Source organism: Monodelphis domestica, chromosome 1 (genome assembly GCF_027887165.1).
Source record: "Monodelphis domestica isolate mMonDom1 chromosome 1, mMonDom1.pri, whole genome shotgun sequence".
Taxonomy (NCBI): Eukaryota; Metazoa; Chordata; class Mammalia; order Didelphimorphia; family Didelphidae; genus Monodelphis; species Monodelphis domestica.
This window is the reverse complement of record NC_077227.1, coordinates 74,178,555-74,193,093: the sequence shown is the minus strand read 5'-3', so window position 1 is coordinate 74,193,093 and position 14,539 is coordinate 74,178,555. Positions and strand designations below refer to the sequence as shown.

The following is a 14,539-nucleotide window of genomic DNA, read 5'->3' as shown; positions in this document are numbered from 1 at the left end:
AAGGGAAAAAAAAAGGAAATTCAATAAGATTTCCCAGAATTCCAGAGGAAAAAACCAGACCTAAACAAAAAATTTGAAGTCCAATCATGAGACCCTAAAGCCTAAAAAGGTAAATAAGAAAGAGGAAATTTAAGGAACTCACTAAGGTCAAACTGTATGTATTCCTACATGGAAAGAGGATTATCAGTCATTCTTAAACATTATTCTTTGTAGTAGAGCAGATAGAATATATTTAGAGGGTGGGGAAGTAAGCTGATTATGATGATATTATATACAAAAAAAATCAAGGTGTGAAAAAGGATTGTAATGAGAGAAAAAGAAAGAGAGAGATGGAATGGAATAAATTAGATAACAAAGAGGCATGAAAAATTATTACAGTGGAGGGGAGGATGAGGGTGACTACGAACAATACTTAAACTTTACTCTCCTCGAAACTGGCTCAGAAAGGGAATAATGGCCATACTCAAAGGAGTATGGAACTATATCTAACCCTATAGAGAAGTAGAAAGGGAATAAGACAAGAGAAGTGGGGGGTGGTAATTTGAGGGAGTGAGGATTGGGGGGGGGATAAAAAGCAAAACACTGGTGAGCAAGAGTAAAAGGAAAAAGAGTAGGATCAAAAAGAGGAAAATAAGATGAAGGGCAATACACAATTAGTAATCATAACTGTGAATGTGATTGGGATGAACTCACCCATAAAACAGGAGCGGATAACAGAGTTAATTAAAAACCAGAATCCTACTACATATTGTTTACAAGAAACACATTTGAGGCAGAGTGACACACACAGAGTAAAAGGTAAAAGCCTGGAGCAGAATTTATTATACATCATCTACAGTAAAAAAAAGTAGGAGTAGCAATCATAATCTCAGACAAAGCTAAAGCAAAAATAGATCTGATTAAAAGACATAAGGAAGGAAATCACATCTCGCTAAAAGGTACTATAAACAATGAAGTAATATCAATACTAAATTTGTATGCACCAAATGGTATAGCATCTAGATTTTTAAAGGAGAAACTAAAAGCTTAAGGAGGAAATATATAGTAAAATTACACTAGTGGGGGACCTCAACCTTCCCCTATTAGATCTCGATAAATCAAACCAAAAAATAAATAAGTAAGAAGGGAAATGAATGAAATTTTAGAAAAATTAGAGTTAGTAGATATCTGGAGAAAATTGAATTGGAATAAAAAGGAATATACCTTCTTTTTAGCAGCACATGGTACATATACAAAGATCAACCATGTACCCAGTCACAAAAACATCACAAACAAATGCAGAAAAGAAGAAATAATAAATGTAACTTTTTCAGATCATAATGTGATAAAAATTATAAAGGGTTCTTATGTAAGGGTTCTTAGAGAGGTAAATTGGAAATTAATTGGAAATTATCTAATTCTTCAAAACTGGGTTAAAGAACAAATCATAGAAATAACTACCGATTACATTGAGAATGACAATGAGGAGTTAACATATCAAAATTTATGAGATACAGCCAAAGCAGTACTCAGGGGAAAATTTATATCTCTGAGTGCCTCAATAAAATAGAGAGTAGATCAGTGAATTAGGCATGCAACTAAAAAAAAAAAACTAGAAAAAGAACAAATTAAAAACCTCCAGAAAAAGACTAAATTGGAAATCTTAAAAATCAAAGGAGAAATTAATAAAATTGAAAGTAAAAGAACTATTGAACTAATAAATAAGACTAGGAATTGGTTCTCTGAAAAAACAAAACAGATAAAGTATTGGTTAATCTAACCAAAAAAAGAAAGAAGAAAATCAAACTGTTAGTATCAAAAATGAAAAGGGAATAATACCTCTAATGAAGAGGAAATTAAGGCAATTTTTAGGAGCTATTTTGCCCAATTACTTGACAATAAATGACAATCTAGGTGAAATGGATGAATACTTAGAAAAATATAAATTGTCTACATTAACAAAAGAAGAAATAGAATATTTAATAATCCCATCTCAGAAAAAGAATTTGAACAAATCATCAGTGAATTCCCCAGTAAAAAATCCCCAGGGGCAGATGAATTCACAAATGAATTCTATCAAACATTTAAAGGACAACTAATCCCACCCACCACTATACAAACTATTTGACAAAATAAGCAAAGAAGGAGCCTTACCAAAATCTTTTCATGACACAAATATGGTACTGATACCTAAGCCAGGAAGACCAAAAACAGAGAAAGAAAACTACAAACCAATCTTCTTAATTAACATAGATGCAAAAATCTTAAAATACTAGCAATGAGAGACTACATGTTATCACAAGGATTATTCATTATGAATTCAAGAAATTGAACAAGCCAAAGAACTTCCTAAGAAAAAAATCCCCGGGTCCAGATGGTTCACAAATGAATTCTATCAAACATTCAAAGAACAACTAACCCCAATATTATACAAACTATTTGACAGAATAAGCAGAGAAGGAGTTCTACCAAATTCATTTTATGACACAAATATGGTACTGATCCCAAAACCAGGCAGGTCAAAAACAGAGAAAGAAAACCATAGACCAATCTCCCTAATGAATATAGATGCAAAAATCTTAAATAGGATACTATCAAAAAGACTCCAGTAAGTCATCACAAGGGTTATTCACTATGACCAGATGGGATTTATACCAGGAATGCAAGGCTGGTTTAATATTAGGAAAACCATCCACATAATTGACCATATCAATAATCAAACTAACAGAAATCATAGCATTTTTTCAATAGATGAAGAAAAAACCTTTGACAAAATACAAAACTATTTCTATCGAAAACACTAGAAAGCATAGGAATAAAAGGGCCTTATAATAAATGGTATTTATTTAAAACCATCAGCAGGTATCATCTGCAATGGGGCTAAATTAGAAGCCTTTCCAATAAAATCAGCAGTGAAGTAAGGATGCCCATTATCACCATCATTATTTAATATCATATCAGAAATGCTAGCTGTAGCAATTATAGAAGAAAAAGAAATTGAAAGAATTAAAGTAGGAGATGAGGAAACTAAACTGTCACTCTTTGCAGATGATATGATGGTATATTTAGAGAATCCTAGAAAATTAACTAAAAAGCTATTGGAAATAATCAATAACTTTAGCAAAATTGCAGGATACAAAATAAACCCACATAAATCATAAGCATTTTTATGTATTTCCAACAAAAATCAGCAACAAGAGTTAAAAAGAGAAACTCCATTTAAAATCACTCTAGATAATATAAAATATTTGTGAATCTATCTGCTCAAACACAGGAATTATATGAACACAATTACAAAACACTTTCCACACAAATAAAACTAGATCTAAAAATTAAAAAAACATTCAGAACAATTCTGAGGTAACATCTTACACCTAGAAGAGTAGCCAGTATGACATTAAAGGAAAATAATAAATGTTGGAGGGGATATGGCAAAATTGGGACACTTGCATTGCTGGTGAAGTTGTGAATTGATCCAACCATTTTGTAAGGCAATTTGGAATTATGTCCAAAGGGCTTTAAAAGAATGCATATCCTTTGATCCCTCAATACCACTACTAGGTTTGCATCCCAAAGAGAAGGAAAAAAATGGAAAGGCTTTGTTTGTACAAAAATATTTATGGTTGTGCTTTGTGTGGTTAACAAAAAATTGGAAAATGAGGGGGTGTCCCTCAATTGGGGAATGACTGAACAAATTGTGGTATATGATGGTGTTGGAATACTATTGTGCTGTAAGGAATAATTTCTATAACTACTTGATTTCTATAAGAACTGGAAAGACTTCCATGAACTGATGCAGTGATATGAGCATAGCCAGGAGAACATTGTATTACCATAACTGAAACACTGTGGCATGATCAAATGTGATTGACTTTGCTACTAAAAGCAATGCAGTTATCCAGAACAACAATGTGGGACTTAATTAGAAAGAATGTTATCCATATCTGGAGAAAGAACTGTAGGAGTAGAAATCTAGAAGAAAACATATGATTTATCATTTGTTTATATGGATATATGATTTGGGGTTTTGGTTTTAAAAGATTATTTTGTTACAAAAATGAATAATATGGAAATAGGATTTGAGTGATAATATATGTATAACCCAGTGAATTTGTTTGTAATCTCCGGGAGGAGGGAAGAAAGAGGGGAGGGAGACAACAAAAATCATGTAACAATTGAAAAAAAAATTAAATTAAAAAGTTTTAAAAACTGGATCAAAGAAATTATGGATTAGGGCAGCTCATTGGTTCAGTGGACAGAGGGCCAAGCCTGGAACTGGGAGGACCTGGGATCAAAAATGGCTTAGATATTTCCTAGTTGTGTCTCCCTGGGCAAGTCACTTAATCCCAATTGCTTAGACACTCTTCTGCCTTGGATCTGTTACTTGTATCCATTCTAAGAAGTTGTAAATGTTTTTTTAAAAAATTACAAGTTAAGAGAAATTTTCAGTTGATGTCTGAAGTTTATTTTTGTACATATATATATATATATTTTTTAAACTCTTACCTTATGTTTTGGAATCAATGCTGTGTATTGGTTCCAAGGCAGAAGAGTGGTAAGGTCTAGGCAATGGAGGTTAAGTGACTTGCCCAGGGTCACACAGCTGGGAAGTTTCTGAGGCCAGGTTTGAACCTAGGACCTCCCATCTCTTGGCCTGGCTTTCAATCTACTGAGCTACCCAGTTGTCCCCTATAGTTGATGTCTTTGATCTCTTCCTAGCTTTAGTAGTATTTTATGATTTACAAGCTTCCTTTCCCCTATCTATAAAATATTTGCAATGTCACAAGAATAATGTCTATTAACATCATGTTTGTAAATATGTAAAAATTTTTTTATTAAAGGTAATTTAATAGTATAAACTATTAGCCAAGGAATATACATATATATGTGTGTACACATTGTTTCCCAGGATAGAAAATACAAGTTTTTAGTATCTATAGTAAACTGATAGTAAATTAGAAAATACTACAGAAAAACCTGTTTTCCAGTGGTCTTATGTAGTTTGACATAAGAATAGATTTCTTGTAAGAGTGTTAGATTTCTTATAACTGTTTAAAATATCAAATTAACAATTTTTAGAATATCCATAAAGAGACAATTTTTTTTTACTATATCACTGTGAATTTTTGTTTTTATGAAGAAATGTGAAGGCTACATACAGCAGATAATAAGCTAATTCATCAAAACATTTTCAAGTATTATTAAATAAACCACATTTATATCCTGTATAGGATAGTATTAGGAAGTACTATATTGATTTCCCCAAAGGAGTAACTTAAGTAATAACTTGATTAAGGCCATAGAGGAAGTCTTTGCCAGAATTGTAATTAGAATATAAAAATTCTTTATTCACAAATTCCTTTTTTAAAAAAAACTTTCCTATCTCCGAGGTGCCTGTTCAGCAGCCAAGCATTAGAGATTGGCTAGAGCTCTTCCAGGTTCACTAGAAAGTTCTGAGCCTGAGCCTAAAGGCAATTAGGTGTTTAGTGAATCAAACACTTTGGAAAACTAAAGAGGTACTGCAGTCTTTAAGAGTGATGAATATTGTCCTGATTTTCAAGAAAAGAGAATTCATGTAAGGCTTAGATAATTGGTTACAGAAAGTTTAATTAAAGGATGGCATGTCTGTTTAAGATTCTGTCTTCCTAACCCGGTTTCCTTTTCTTTGAATGGGTTTACTCTGCTATATGAATAGGCCACAGGAATTCTAGATAGTGTAGCTAGTTTTTAGTAATTCATTTATCCAAATCTCTAATGCTTTCCTTGCAGACAAAAATAGAGGGGTCTGGGTTAAGAAATAGGATAACTAGACAGATTTGGGACTGGTTAAAAGGTTAGACCCAAAGATAAGGTACTTGCTTAATTTAGAATGAGCTGTCCTCTAGATTGCCCAGTGATTTGAGCTTAGCCTAGTGCTATTTATCATTTTTGTCAGTGACTTTGATAAAGGCATAGATGAGGAGGAATAGCTGGGAGGGATAGCTAACATATTGAACAGAGTTGGAATCTAGAAGTTGTTGACTGGCTATAACATTAGGTTAAATTGAATAAGATGAAAATGAACAAAATCTTATTATTTGGGTTTAGAAAAATCAACTTCATAGTTACAGAATGGGAGATTTGGAATGGCATGACGAGGCACCAGTTCCTCTGAAAAAGATTGGGTTGGGGGCAGCTAAGTGGCTCAGTGGATTGAGAGTCAGGCCTAGTGAGACAAGAGGTCCTGGGTTCAAATTTGACCTAAGACACTTCCTAGCAGTGTGACCCCAGGAAAGTCACTTAACCCTCATTCCAAAGGCCTTACCACTCTTCTGCCTTAGACCAGTATATAGTATTGATTCTTAGATACAAGATGAGTGTTTAAAAAAATTTTTTTTAAAGATTGGGTTATTTTAGTGAAATGCTAGTGTGTCATGAATCAACAGTGCTTTGACTGTCAGGAAAACAAATGCAAATTGAATTAATAAATAACAAATGCAAAAATAAAGATGGGCATAGAATATATAACTAAAGAGACTATAGTCTTCTTGTACTTTGCCCTGATTTGACTGTATGTGGAATATTTTATTTATTCTGTGTGTCAGATTTTTGGAAGATACATCATTAATCCAATGAGTGTCCAGAGAAGGGCAGTTAGGATGTTGTAAGGCTTCCAGATCATTCCATGTGAGACTAGGTTGAAGGAAAGTTATATTTAATGTCATGCATTTTGGGCGCTATCAAGTAGAAAAAAGTGAACTTCTACTTGGACTTGGAAAGCCAGAACTAAAAGTAATGGGTGAAATTTCAAAAAGCCAAATAAAGTTTTGAGAGAAGTAAAAACTTTTAATTAAGGTATCTGAAAGTAGAATGGGTAATCTTTGGAAGTCATGGGTTTTCACTCACTATTAGAACTGTTGAAGTAGAAGTAGAGGGAATTCTTATTGAGGTAAAGATTGAATTAGAGAGCCCCTTGAGGTCACTTCCAATTCTGAGATTCTGTAATTTTGTTATCTTTCTTCATGATAAATGAATCATTTTCTACAATATGCTTGATAAACAGTCATCCAGTTTTTGTTTGACCTTTTATCAGTGACCTCAGTATTTCAATATGCAAGCCATCTCATTTTTGCATTGAGCTAATTTTTTAGAGTATTATTCCATATATTGAGCTAAATTATTTCTCTCTGTAACTTTTTTTTGCCATTTGCTTCTTGTTCAAGACTTGAATACTGTTCAGAGCAATCCTAATGACCCTTCAACAGGCCAGCCCTCCACACACTTGAAGATAGCAGACAGACCCCTGCTTTTCTGGGAGAGACATTCCTAGTATTCCTATGGCATTATTTCAAGCATCTTCATCTTCTCCATTTGCCCTCTGGAAAATTTCTAGCCTGTCATTGTCTTTAATATATGGAATATGGACTTGAATATAGTATTCTTATTCTCTTCTAATCAGCTCAGAGTTTAGTTTAAGCACCTCAGGTGAGTTAGGAACTCATGATTTTGCATTCCCTGGCTATTTGTTAATCAAAATATCACTATTGATTATTATCAATAAAACATAAGTATGTATGTATATGTACCTTTAGAGATACATGATAGTATTTAGGGAGAAGTCAGGGTAACAATTTTTTTCCTCATTTCATTCCCAGTATTCAAGGTAATGGTTTTTTTTTTTAAATTGTGAATAGGGATATTTTGAGGTTGCACATAAATATAAGAGCACTAGTGAAGTTTTTCTCCATTTGTATTACAATATATATTAAAATATCAATGCGTGGGGGAGTTTATTAATGATTTGCTATAAATGAGAATTCTTATTTGGTTTGAATTTTGTTTGAATTGTTTTCTCTCCTGTCCCAATACCCTTACTAATAATATTCAGACAGGGAACATTTTATGCCAGGCACAAATGAGTTTTCTCTAATCTTTCAGAGCCTGGGCCCTCATCTCTTGGGAGTATGCTTATGCCAGTTCAGGAAACTGAATGGGAAGAGCTCATTCGAACTGGCCAGATGACTCCTTTTGGCACCCAAATCCCTCAGAATCAAGAGAAAAAGCCTCGAAAATTAATGCTTAATGAAGCATCAGGTTTTGAAAAATATTTGGCAGATCAGGCAAAATTATCATTTGAAAGGAAGAAGGTTTCCCTTCAGAAAAAAAAGAAGAAAATTCAGGCTTCATTTGATTCAGATATGATCTCAACTTCAGATAAAAAAGAAAAGAGCAAGACTAGTGGGAAACAGATGAAAACAGATAAACGTTTAAACAAACATATTAAGAAACTTCAAAGGAGGGCTGTTCAGTTCAAAAGTAAAGTAGAATTTCTAAAGGAAAAGAAAGCATTGGAACCAAAGAAGCCTAAGTATGAGAAAGGAGATGAAAGTGAAGAGTCAGAGTATGTACCCGAGGATGATGACCTTCTCTGCTCTGAGGAGGAGGAAGAGGAAGAGTTGGCTCTCTGTGCTACAAACACAGGTGATCATAAGCTTAAAGTTTTATCCAAACATAAGAAGAAGCAGAATAAAATTCCAACAGAAGAAATTGATGAGGACTATCTTCCCAGTTCTGAAGAAGAAGAAGAATCCATGGGAAGAAATGGTAAAATCAAGAGAAGCCGGGATGATGGAGATGAAGATTATTATAAACAACGGTTAAGGTCAGTCATTAAATTGAGGAGTCATTTAGGGGTTAAAAAATGTTGAATTCTACAGTCAGTTTTTGCATTCTTAATAATAATGATAATAGGGGGCAGCTATGTGGCTCAGTGAATTGAGAGCTAGACTTAGAAATGGGAGGTCCTAAATTAAAATCTGGGCTCAGACACTTCCCAGCTGTATGATCCTGGGCAAGTCACTTAACCCCCATTGTCTAGCCCTTACCACTCTTTTGCCTTTGAAGGAAACACAGTATTGATTCTAAAATGTAAAGTCAGGGTTTTAAAAAAAGTAATGATAATAATTTTGCATTAACAATTGCTCACTTTTTAAAAGCTCTTTAAAGTTTTGAGAGTACTTTAAACACATCATTTGAGTCTCAAAACAGCTCTGGGGTAGTTATTTACAGATATTATTAGCTCTACTTTATAGATGAGGAAACAGCCCCAGTGAAGTGTTTTGCATAGTTTTATTGCCATTAATATTAGAGGCAAGATTTCTGAATCTTCCCAGCTTTCAAGTCTAGCACTCTAGCCATCATACCATATGTTGCCTCATATAGAAATTATTCCATTTTGTATTTTTGTGTTAGAAAATTGCATGCTGAAGTTTATGAAAAATTAAGAATTCTAGAAGTAGTTTAACTTAATAAGCCACTTAGAGTAGAGTGAATATTGGTTTTTAATCTTAAGATGCTGAATCTATCTTGGATCCTGGTTATTTATTAGCTGCATAACTACAAGCAAGTTATTTAATATTTGTTACCCAATTTTCTCATCTATAAAATGGGAATCACAACACTTGCACTCCTTTCCTCTCAAATTGTTGGAGTTAGGCATTATTATTTGGAGATCAGACCTCAAACAATATTTAAACAGATCTGAGAATTAGGATAGATGAAAAAGCGTCTGAGTCTCTGATCTAGTTATCAGAGTACTAGCCTACTAAAACTTTTCCACTTTATTTTGGTGGATTTCTTTCAGAACTTAATGACTTCTGTGGGGTGGTATTTTCTGATGGAAGAAATGACACTTGACAGCCTGCCAGACAGGAAATAGATAGCAAAATGACTATTATATTTGATCATAGGATCATAGATTTAGAACTTAATTGGCCCTTAGAAATCATCTTAACAGCTTCCTCACTTTACAACTGAGGAAACTGATAGAAATGATAAGGATGAGTTATCAAGAAAAAAGGATTAATTATGTTCTGCATATTGTGTTTAAGAAAGCAGTATATATTAATCACTTTGGGAAAAAATTATCAAAATGTATAAAATACTGCTAATGGCACTTAAAGAAGTAGGTTTCTGATATTTGAGAAATTCACTTATGTAGTAAGTGAGGTATTGTTAGAGTTTAATTTGAAAGAAATTATGTAATGAATTATGAAAAACTATGAATTCCAGAAATATACTTAGAAAATGCAGATTAGTAGTGAATTTCTTTTTAATTTTCATTTTCTCATTGAGAAATAATTATCTAATATCAGAGTATTGGTTATTTGTATAAATAAGGTTAAAGGGAACATTGGTATGCTGATTCAGTACTTTAAAACAGCATGAAATCAGTGTAGAAAATAAATATTCCTTCAGCAAAGGAAAATTAACTTATGTTTACTTTTTCATTGACCTGGCTAAATACTACAAAATGCTAAATATTACTACTACTATTACTACTATTACTACTACTACTACTGCTGCTGCTGCTGATAATAACCCAAGTTTTATGTGTATAATAGCTAAGTTTTATGTGGTACTTTATAGTTCACAAAGTTCTGCTTAATTAGTTTGATGTTCCTGATCTATCACTTAAAGATCAGTGCCAATTTTAAATATTCACTGGTACTTTAAAATAGATATGATATAATTTTTTCAGTTATTTGAAAATGACCATTAAAGTGACTTGCAGTAGGAACTTTGGAGCTTATCTTTTCTTCCTCTTGTCTTTTTCTTTTTGCTTCCAGTCTCTTTGCTTCTGTTCTATCTTTTTACCACTAGTCCTTGCCATATCAGTAATCCCCTTTCCCATTCAACTTTAGTTTCTTGCCAGCTACTGGATTCAGGTCAACAAGCATTTAAGGATCTACTATGTACAAAACCCTGTGAATAGTAGATGCTTGCTATATAAATCAGTCAGTCAATAAAGATTTATTAAGCACCTACTGTATGCCAGGAACTGTGCTTATCCCTGGGGATAAAAAAAGAGGCAAAAGATGGTTCCTGCCCTCAAGTTTACAATCCAGTGAGGGGAGACAACATGCAAATACACACACACACACACACACACACACACACACACACACACACACATGATAAATAGGAAATAATTAACAGAGGGAAGGCACTGGAATTAAGAGAGAATGGGGAAGGCTTCTTGTAGAAGAGATGGTTTTAGCTGGGACTTAAAAGATGTAAAGGAGGTCAGTAGTTGGAGAAGAGGAGAGTGTTCAAGATATGGAGGACAGTCTTTTCTGCCTTCAGGGGCTCATCTTCTTCATGAGACTTTCTCAGATTCCAAGTTTCTTCCCCTAGATTGTTTTCTTCTGTTCTCAAATGTTTTTGTTATTTTGATTGGACTTTTTCTTTGCACTTACTTCCCTTCCCTCACATAACAGTGACTTGCATTTCTTTCCTTCTTTGAATTAGATTGTAAGCTCTAAGAGGAATTATGTCTAATGCTTGAGAGTGTAGTACCTTTCTTTATGGACTGAGTATCTAGTACAATCCCTTTTTGAACAACAGCAGTTTTATGAATTATTATTCAGTATATATTGAATTAAGTTAGATTACAGGGAGAGTAATTACCTTTTTATAGAAACATACTTTTGTTTCAGAAGGAAGGATCTGAAAATTTTAAAACATGTGACATAAAAAAAGACCATCTTGTACTAAGAAATCCTTCAATAGGAACATTTCTGATTAAGTTATGGAGTATTACCCAGATATGAAGAAGCAATGTAAACATAATTGGTAGGATGTTTGAGTAAACAAAGTAGCAAAATATTTTATTAATGAAAACCAATTTTCCTTATTAAATTACACTAACATTAATTTTTTAAAGTTAGATTGTTATTTCAAGTGATTAATTCATGTAATTAAACTTCAATGTTTCATGGATCTGTGATTTCATCTGTGTGGATATTCAAATGTTTGGGACATTTTAGGACCTGCCAGTGCTTGTGCCTCGTAGCTATATGGCATAGCTTTTGATAACTCAGAATCTTCCATTCCATAATGAGGCAGAAGAGAAGGTTTTTTGTGAAGGAAACTTTTTTAATATGTTTACTTAAATTCAATGAAATACATTTTGTTTTTAATGTTAAAATTGCAGAACAAAATGATCAAAGCCATATCATAGACTGATTTTTTTAGTTAAAGTTACAATAATATCTTAAATGAATTTCAGAATTGTCAGTAACTCTTAATTGCCACCAAAGCATTTCTCTCTTAAAATTTCACAACTATGGTTATTATGGCTATTAAACTACAGCTGTCCATAGTGGAATGTTTTCACTGACACCCCTAGACATTTTTCAGTTTAGGAGATGCAATAAGAAAATAAAATACTTAGAATTAAAGTGTATTAAGAACATTTTAGAAGTATCATTCACTTTTATTTATGCTTTGTTCCATGTAGTTTTTCAGCTTTGTATGTAAATAGCTGATTGAAATTATAGCAGTGTTCCCTTAAGTGAGGAAAAAGACCTTTAGGATTACTTAACTTGGCAATAGTTTGATGATAAATGAATAGTATAAAATCCCACATTTTCGAACAGAAAATTGAGTTTTTTTCTAAAAAGTTAGAATTTAAGAATATATATTCAAAAAAGGCTATTTCATGCAGCTACATAGTTAAAGCCCTGTTTGGTTATCATGCATAACAATATCCATTGTAAACTGCAAGAATTGAAAGTGAATGACTCCTAGATATATTTTCACCTTAAAGTGTTCTCTTTCTTGCAAATACTAGATCTTAAAAAAAAAAAAGTCTATTTGGGCTAATTCTAGCTGCATATATTTGTTTCTGTCCTAAATTTGGTGAGTCATTCCTATAAATGTGGCAAGTGATCCCATCTTACCAGCCTCTAAAACTTCAGATTTATCTCAGACAAATATTTAGTGACTTGTTTTTAAACTTGGAGGCTGGTAGGTGGTTGAGTGGAGAGAGCACTGGGCCTGGAGTCAGAATTCTGGTGAATTCAAATCCAACCTTAGATACTTACTAGAAGTGTGACCTTAAATCTTGCCTACATAAAACTTGAAAAGTGCAAATCACTCTACTAGTATCTTTGACAAGAAAACTCAAATGGGGTCACAAAGAGTTGGAAGTGACTGAACAACAATTTAATAACTTATTTCATAGGTATGTTTATTATAATCAGCTGCTTCACACCTCTGTCCTGGCTCATGTATTTTTTAAAGGAATTGTTGAGGATTGAAGAGGTACAAGGGATAAGGAAGGTTTTGTAACAGGGAATGGAGGACTTGAAGGGATAGAGGGAATATGACTGTGGTGAGGTAAAAGGAGAGAGAGACCCCCTGCTGAGAGGCTGTTTTTGAAAAATGGGGTTCCTGAGAATTGGGCCAACTATGATAGGCTGAGGGGATGTCTTTTCTATTGATTGATATTGAAGATACCCCAGGGCAGGTAAGCATGGACCCTACTGAAGGACAAGCCTCCCCCTGGACCAAGGTCACCTGGCAGGGTCCGATAAAGACTGTTTATGGTTGAATGTCTGTCCTTAGGTTCTGCTCCCTCTGTATCCCCTTGAAATGATAGTTCTCCTCTTATCTGACTAAGGGTTATTTAAATAAAAATGAATTTAATTACAAATTTGGATTGGGAAGTTATCAGGGTAGAGACAAGAGGGGTTCCCTATACTTTTTCCCAGATTGGGTTTGAGTCTCTCTCAGCTTTTGAGCTGAGGACAGGCCTTCCAGGCTGGTGGAGGATTTCTTTTATTCCTGTCTATGCTAATCTATGCTAGCTTTCCTAAGTTCAAAGTCTTTAGCAGTAGACAGCAAGAGGAAGAAAAAGTTCTGACCTTCAGAACTGGTTGGGTCTGTTAATCCAGGTTGACGCCCCTAAAGACCAACCTTGCAGTTCAAACTGCTCCCGTTAAATCCTTTTGTTCGATGACACTATCAAAGGAATCCAGGTAGAGCACACAGTTGGGAAATATCCAGGAATAGAGGTATTTCTATTCAGAGACAGGGAGAAAGCACTCCTTCCAGTACTAGGGCCAGGAAAGAGAGAACTTGAGAGCAACTGTCACTCTCCCAGTCATCTCTCCCCCCACCAACTGTCATTGTTGTCAGTATCTTCACTACAATATTCCAACTGCTATCCCTTCCACCTCAGTGGCAGAAAGGCCAAAAGCTTGATTCAGTTTTTCTTTCCACACTCAGAAGTTTAGATCTTCCCTTCCCTTTCTGCCCTACCACCTCATCCCATTTCTAGGACCTTATTATTTTATGCCTTTCCCAAATATATGACAATACTTTAGTTCTTTGTTCTTAATTTTATGGCTTCCTCCCTATAATTTGAAGTTCAAGTATTATTTTCCTCAGGAAGCTTTCCATGATATATAATAGTCACATACTGACTCGAACATTGCCAAAACCATTCTGATATGTTTTTAATTTTTGCGCAGACCTGTGAGTTCAGGGGGAATGGAACTTCCTGTGTGGAATTGCCTTCCAATGATGTATACCTGCAAATCATCTATAACTTACAGATATGGAGCATTACCTGAAGTCCTGATGGTTAAATGACCTGACTGTGGTCACACAGCTTTATCTGTTGCTATAGGACAGTGATGGCAAACCTTTTAGAAACCATACCCTCCCAGACTGTGTGCAGTGCCTGCCCTTCCCCCCCTTCCTGTGCCCTGCCTACCCACAACCCCTCCTCCTC

At 34.1% G+C, this 14,539-nt stretch overlaps 1 protein-coding gene across 4 annotated transcripts in view; it reads left to right on the top strand.

Moving 5' to 3' along the window:
- ERCC6 (ERCC excision repair 6, chromatin remodeling factor) overlaps positions 1-14,539 on the top strand; it is a 119,019-nt gene that overhangs the window by 20,055 nt on the left and 84,425 nt on the right. For all 4 annotated transcript variants that reach the window (XM_001366039.4, XM_007478620.3, XM_016428141.2 and 1 more), the window contains one exon: positions 7,897-8,620. In XM_001366039.4, the coding sequence (XP_001366076.2) occupies positions 7,897-8,620 (724 nt within the window). The remainder of the gene's footprint in view (positions 1-7,896; positions 8,621-14,539) is intronic.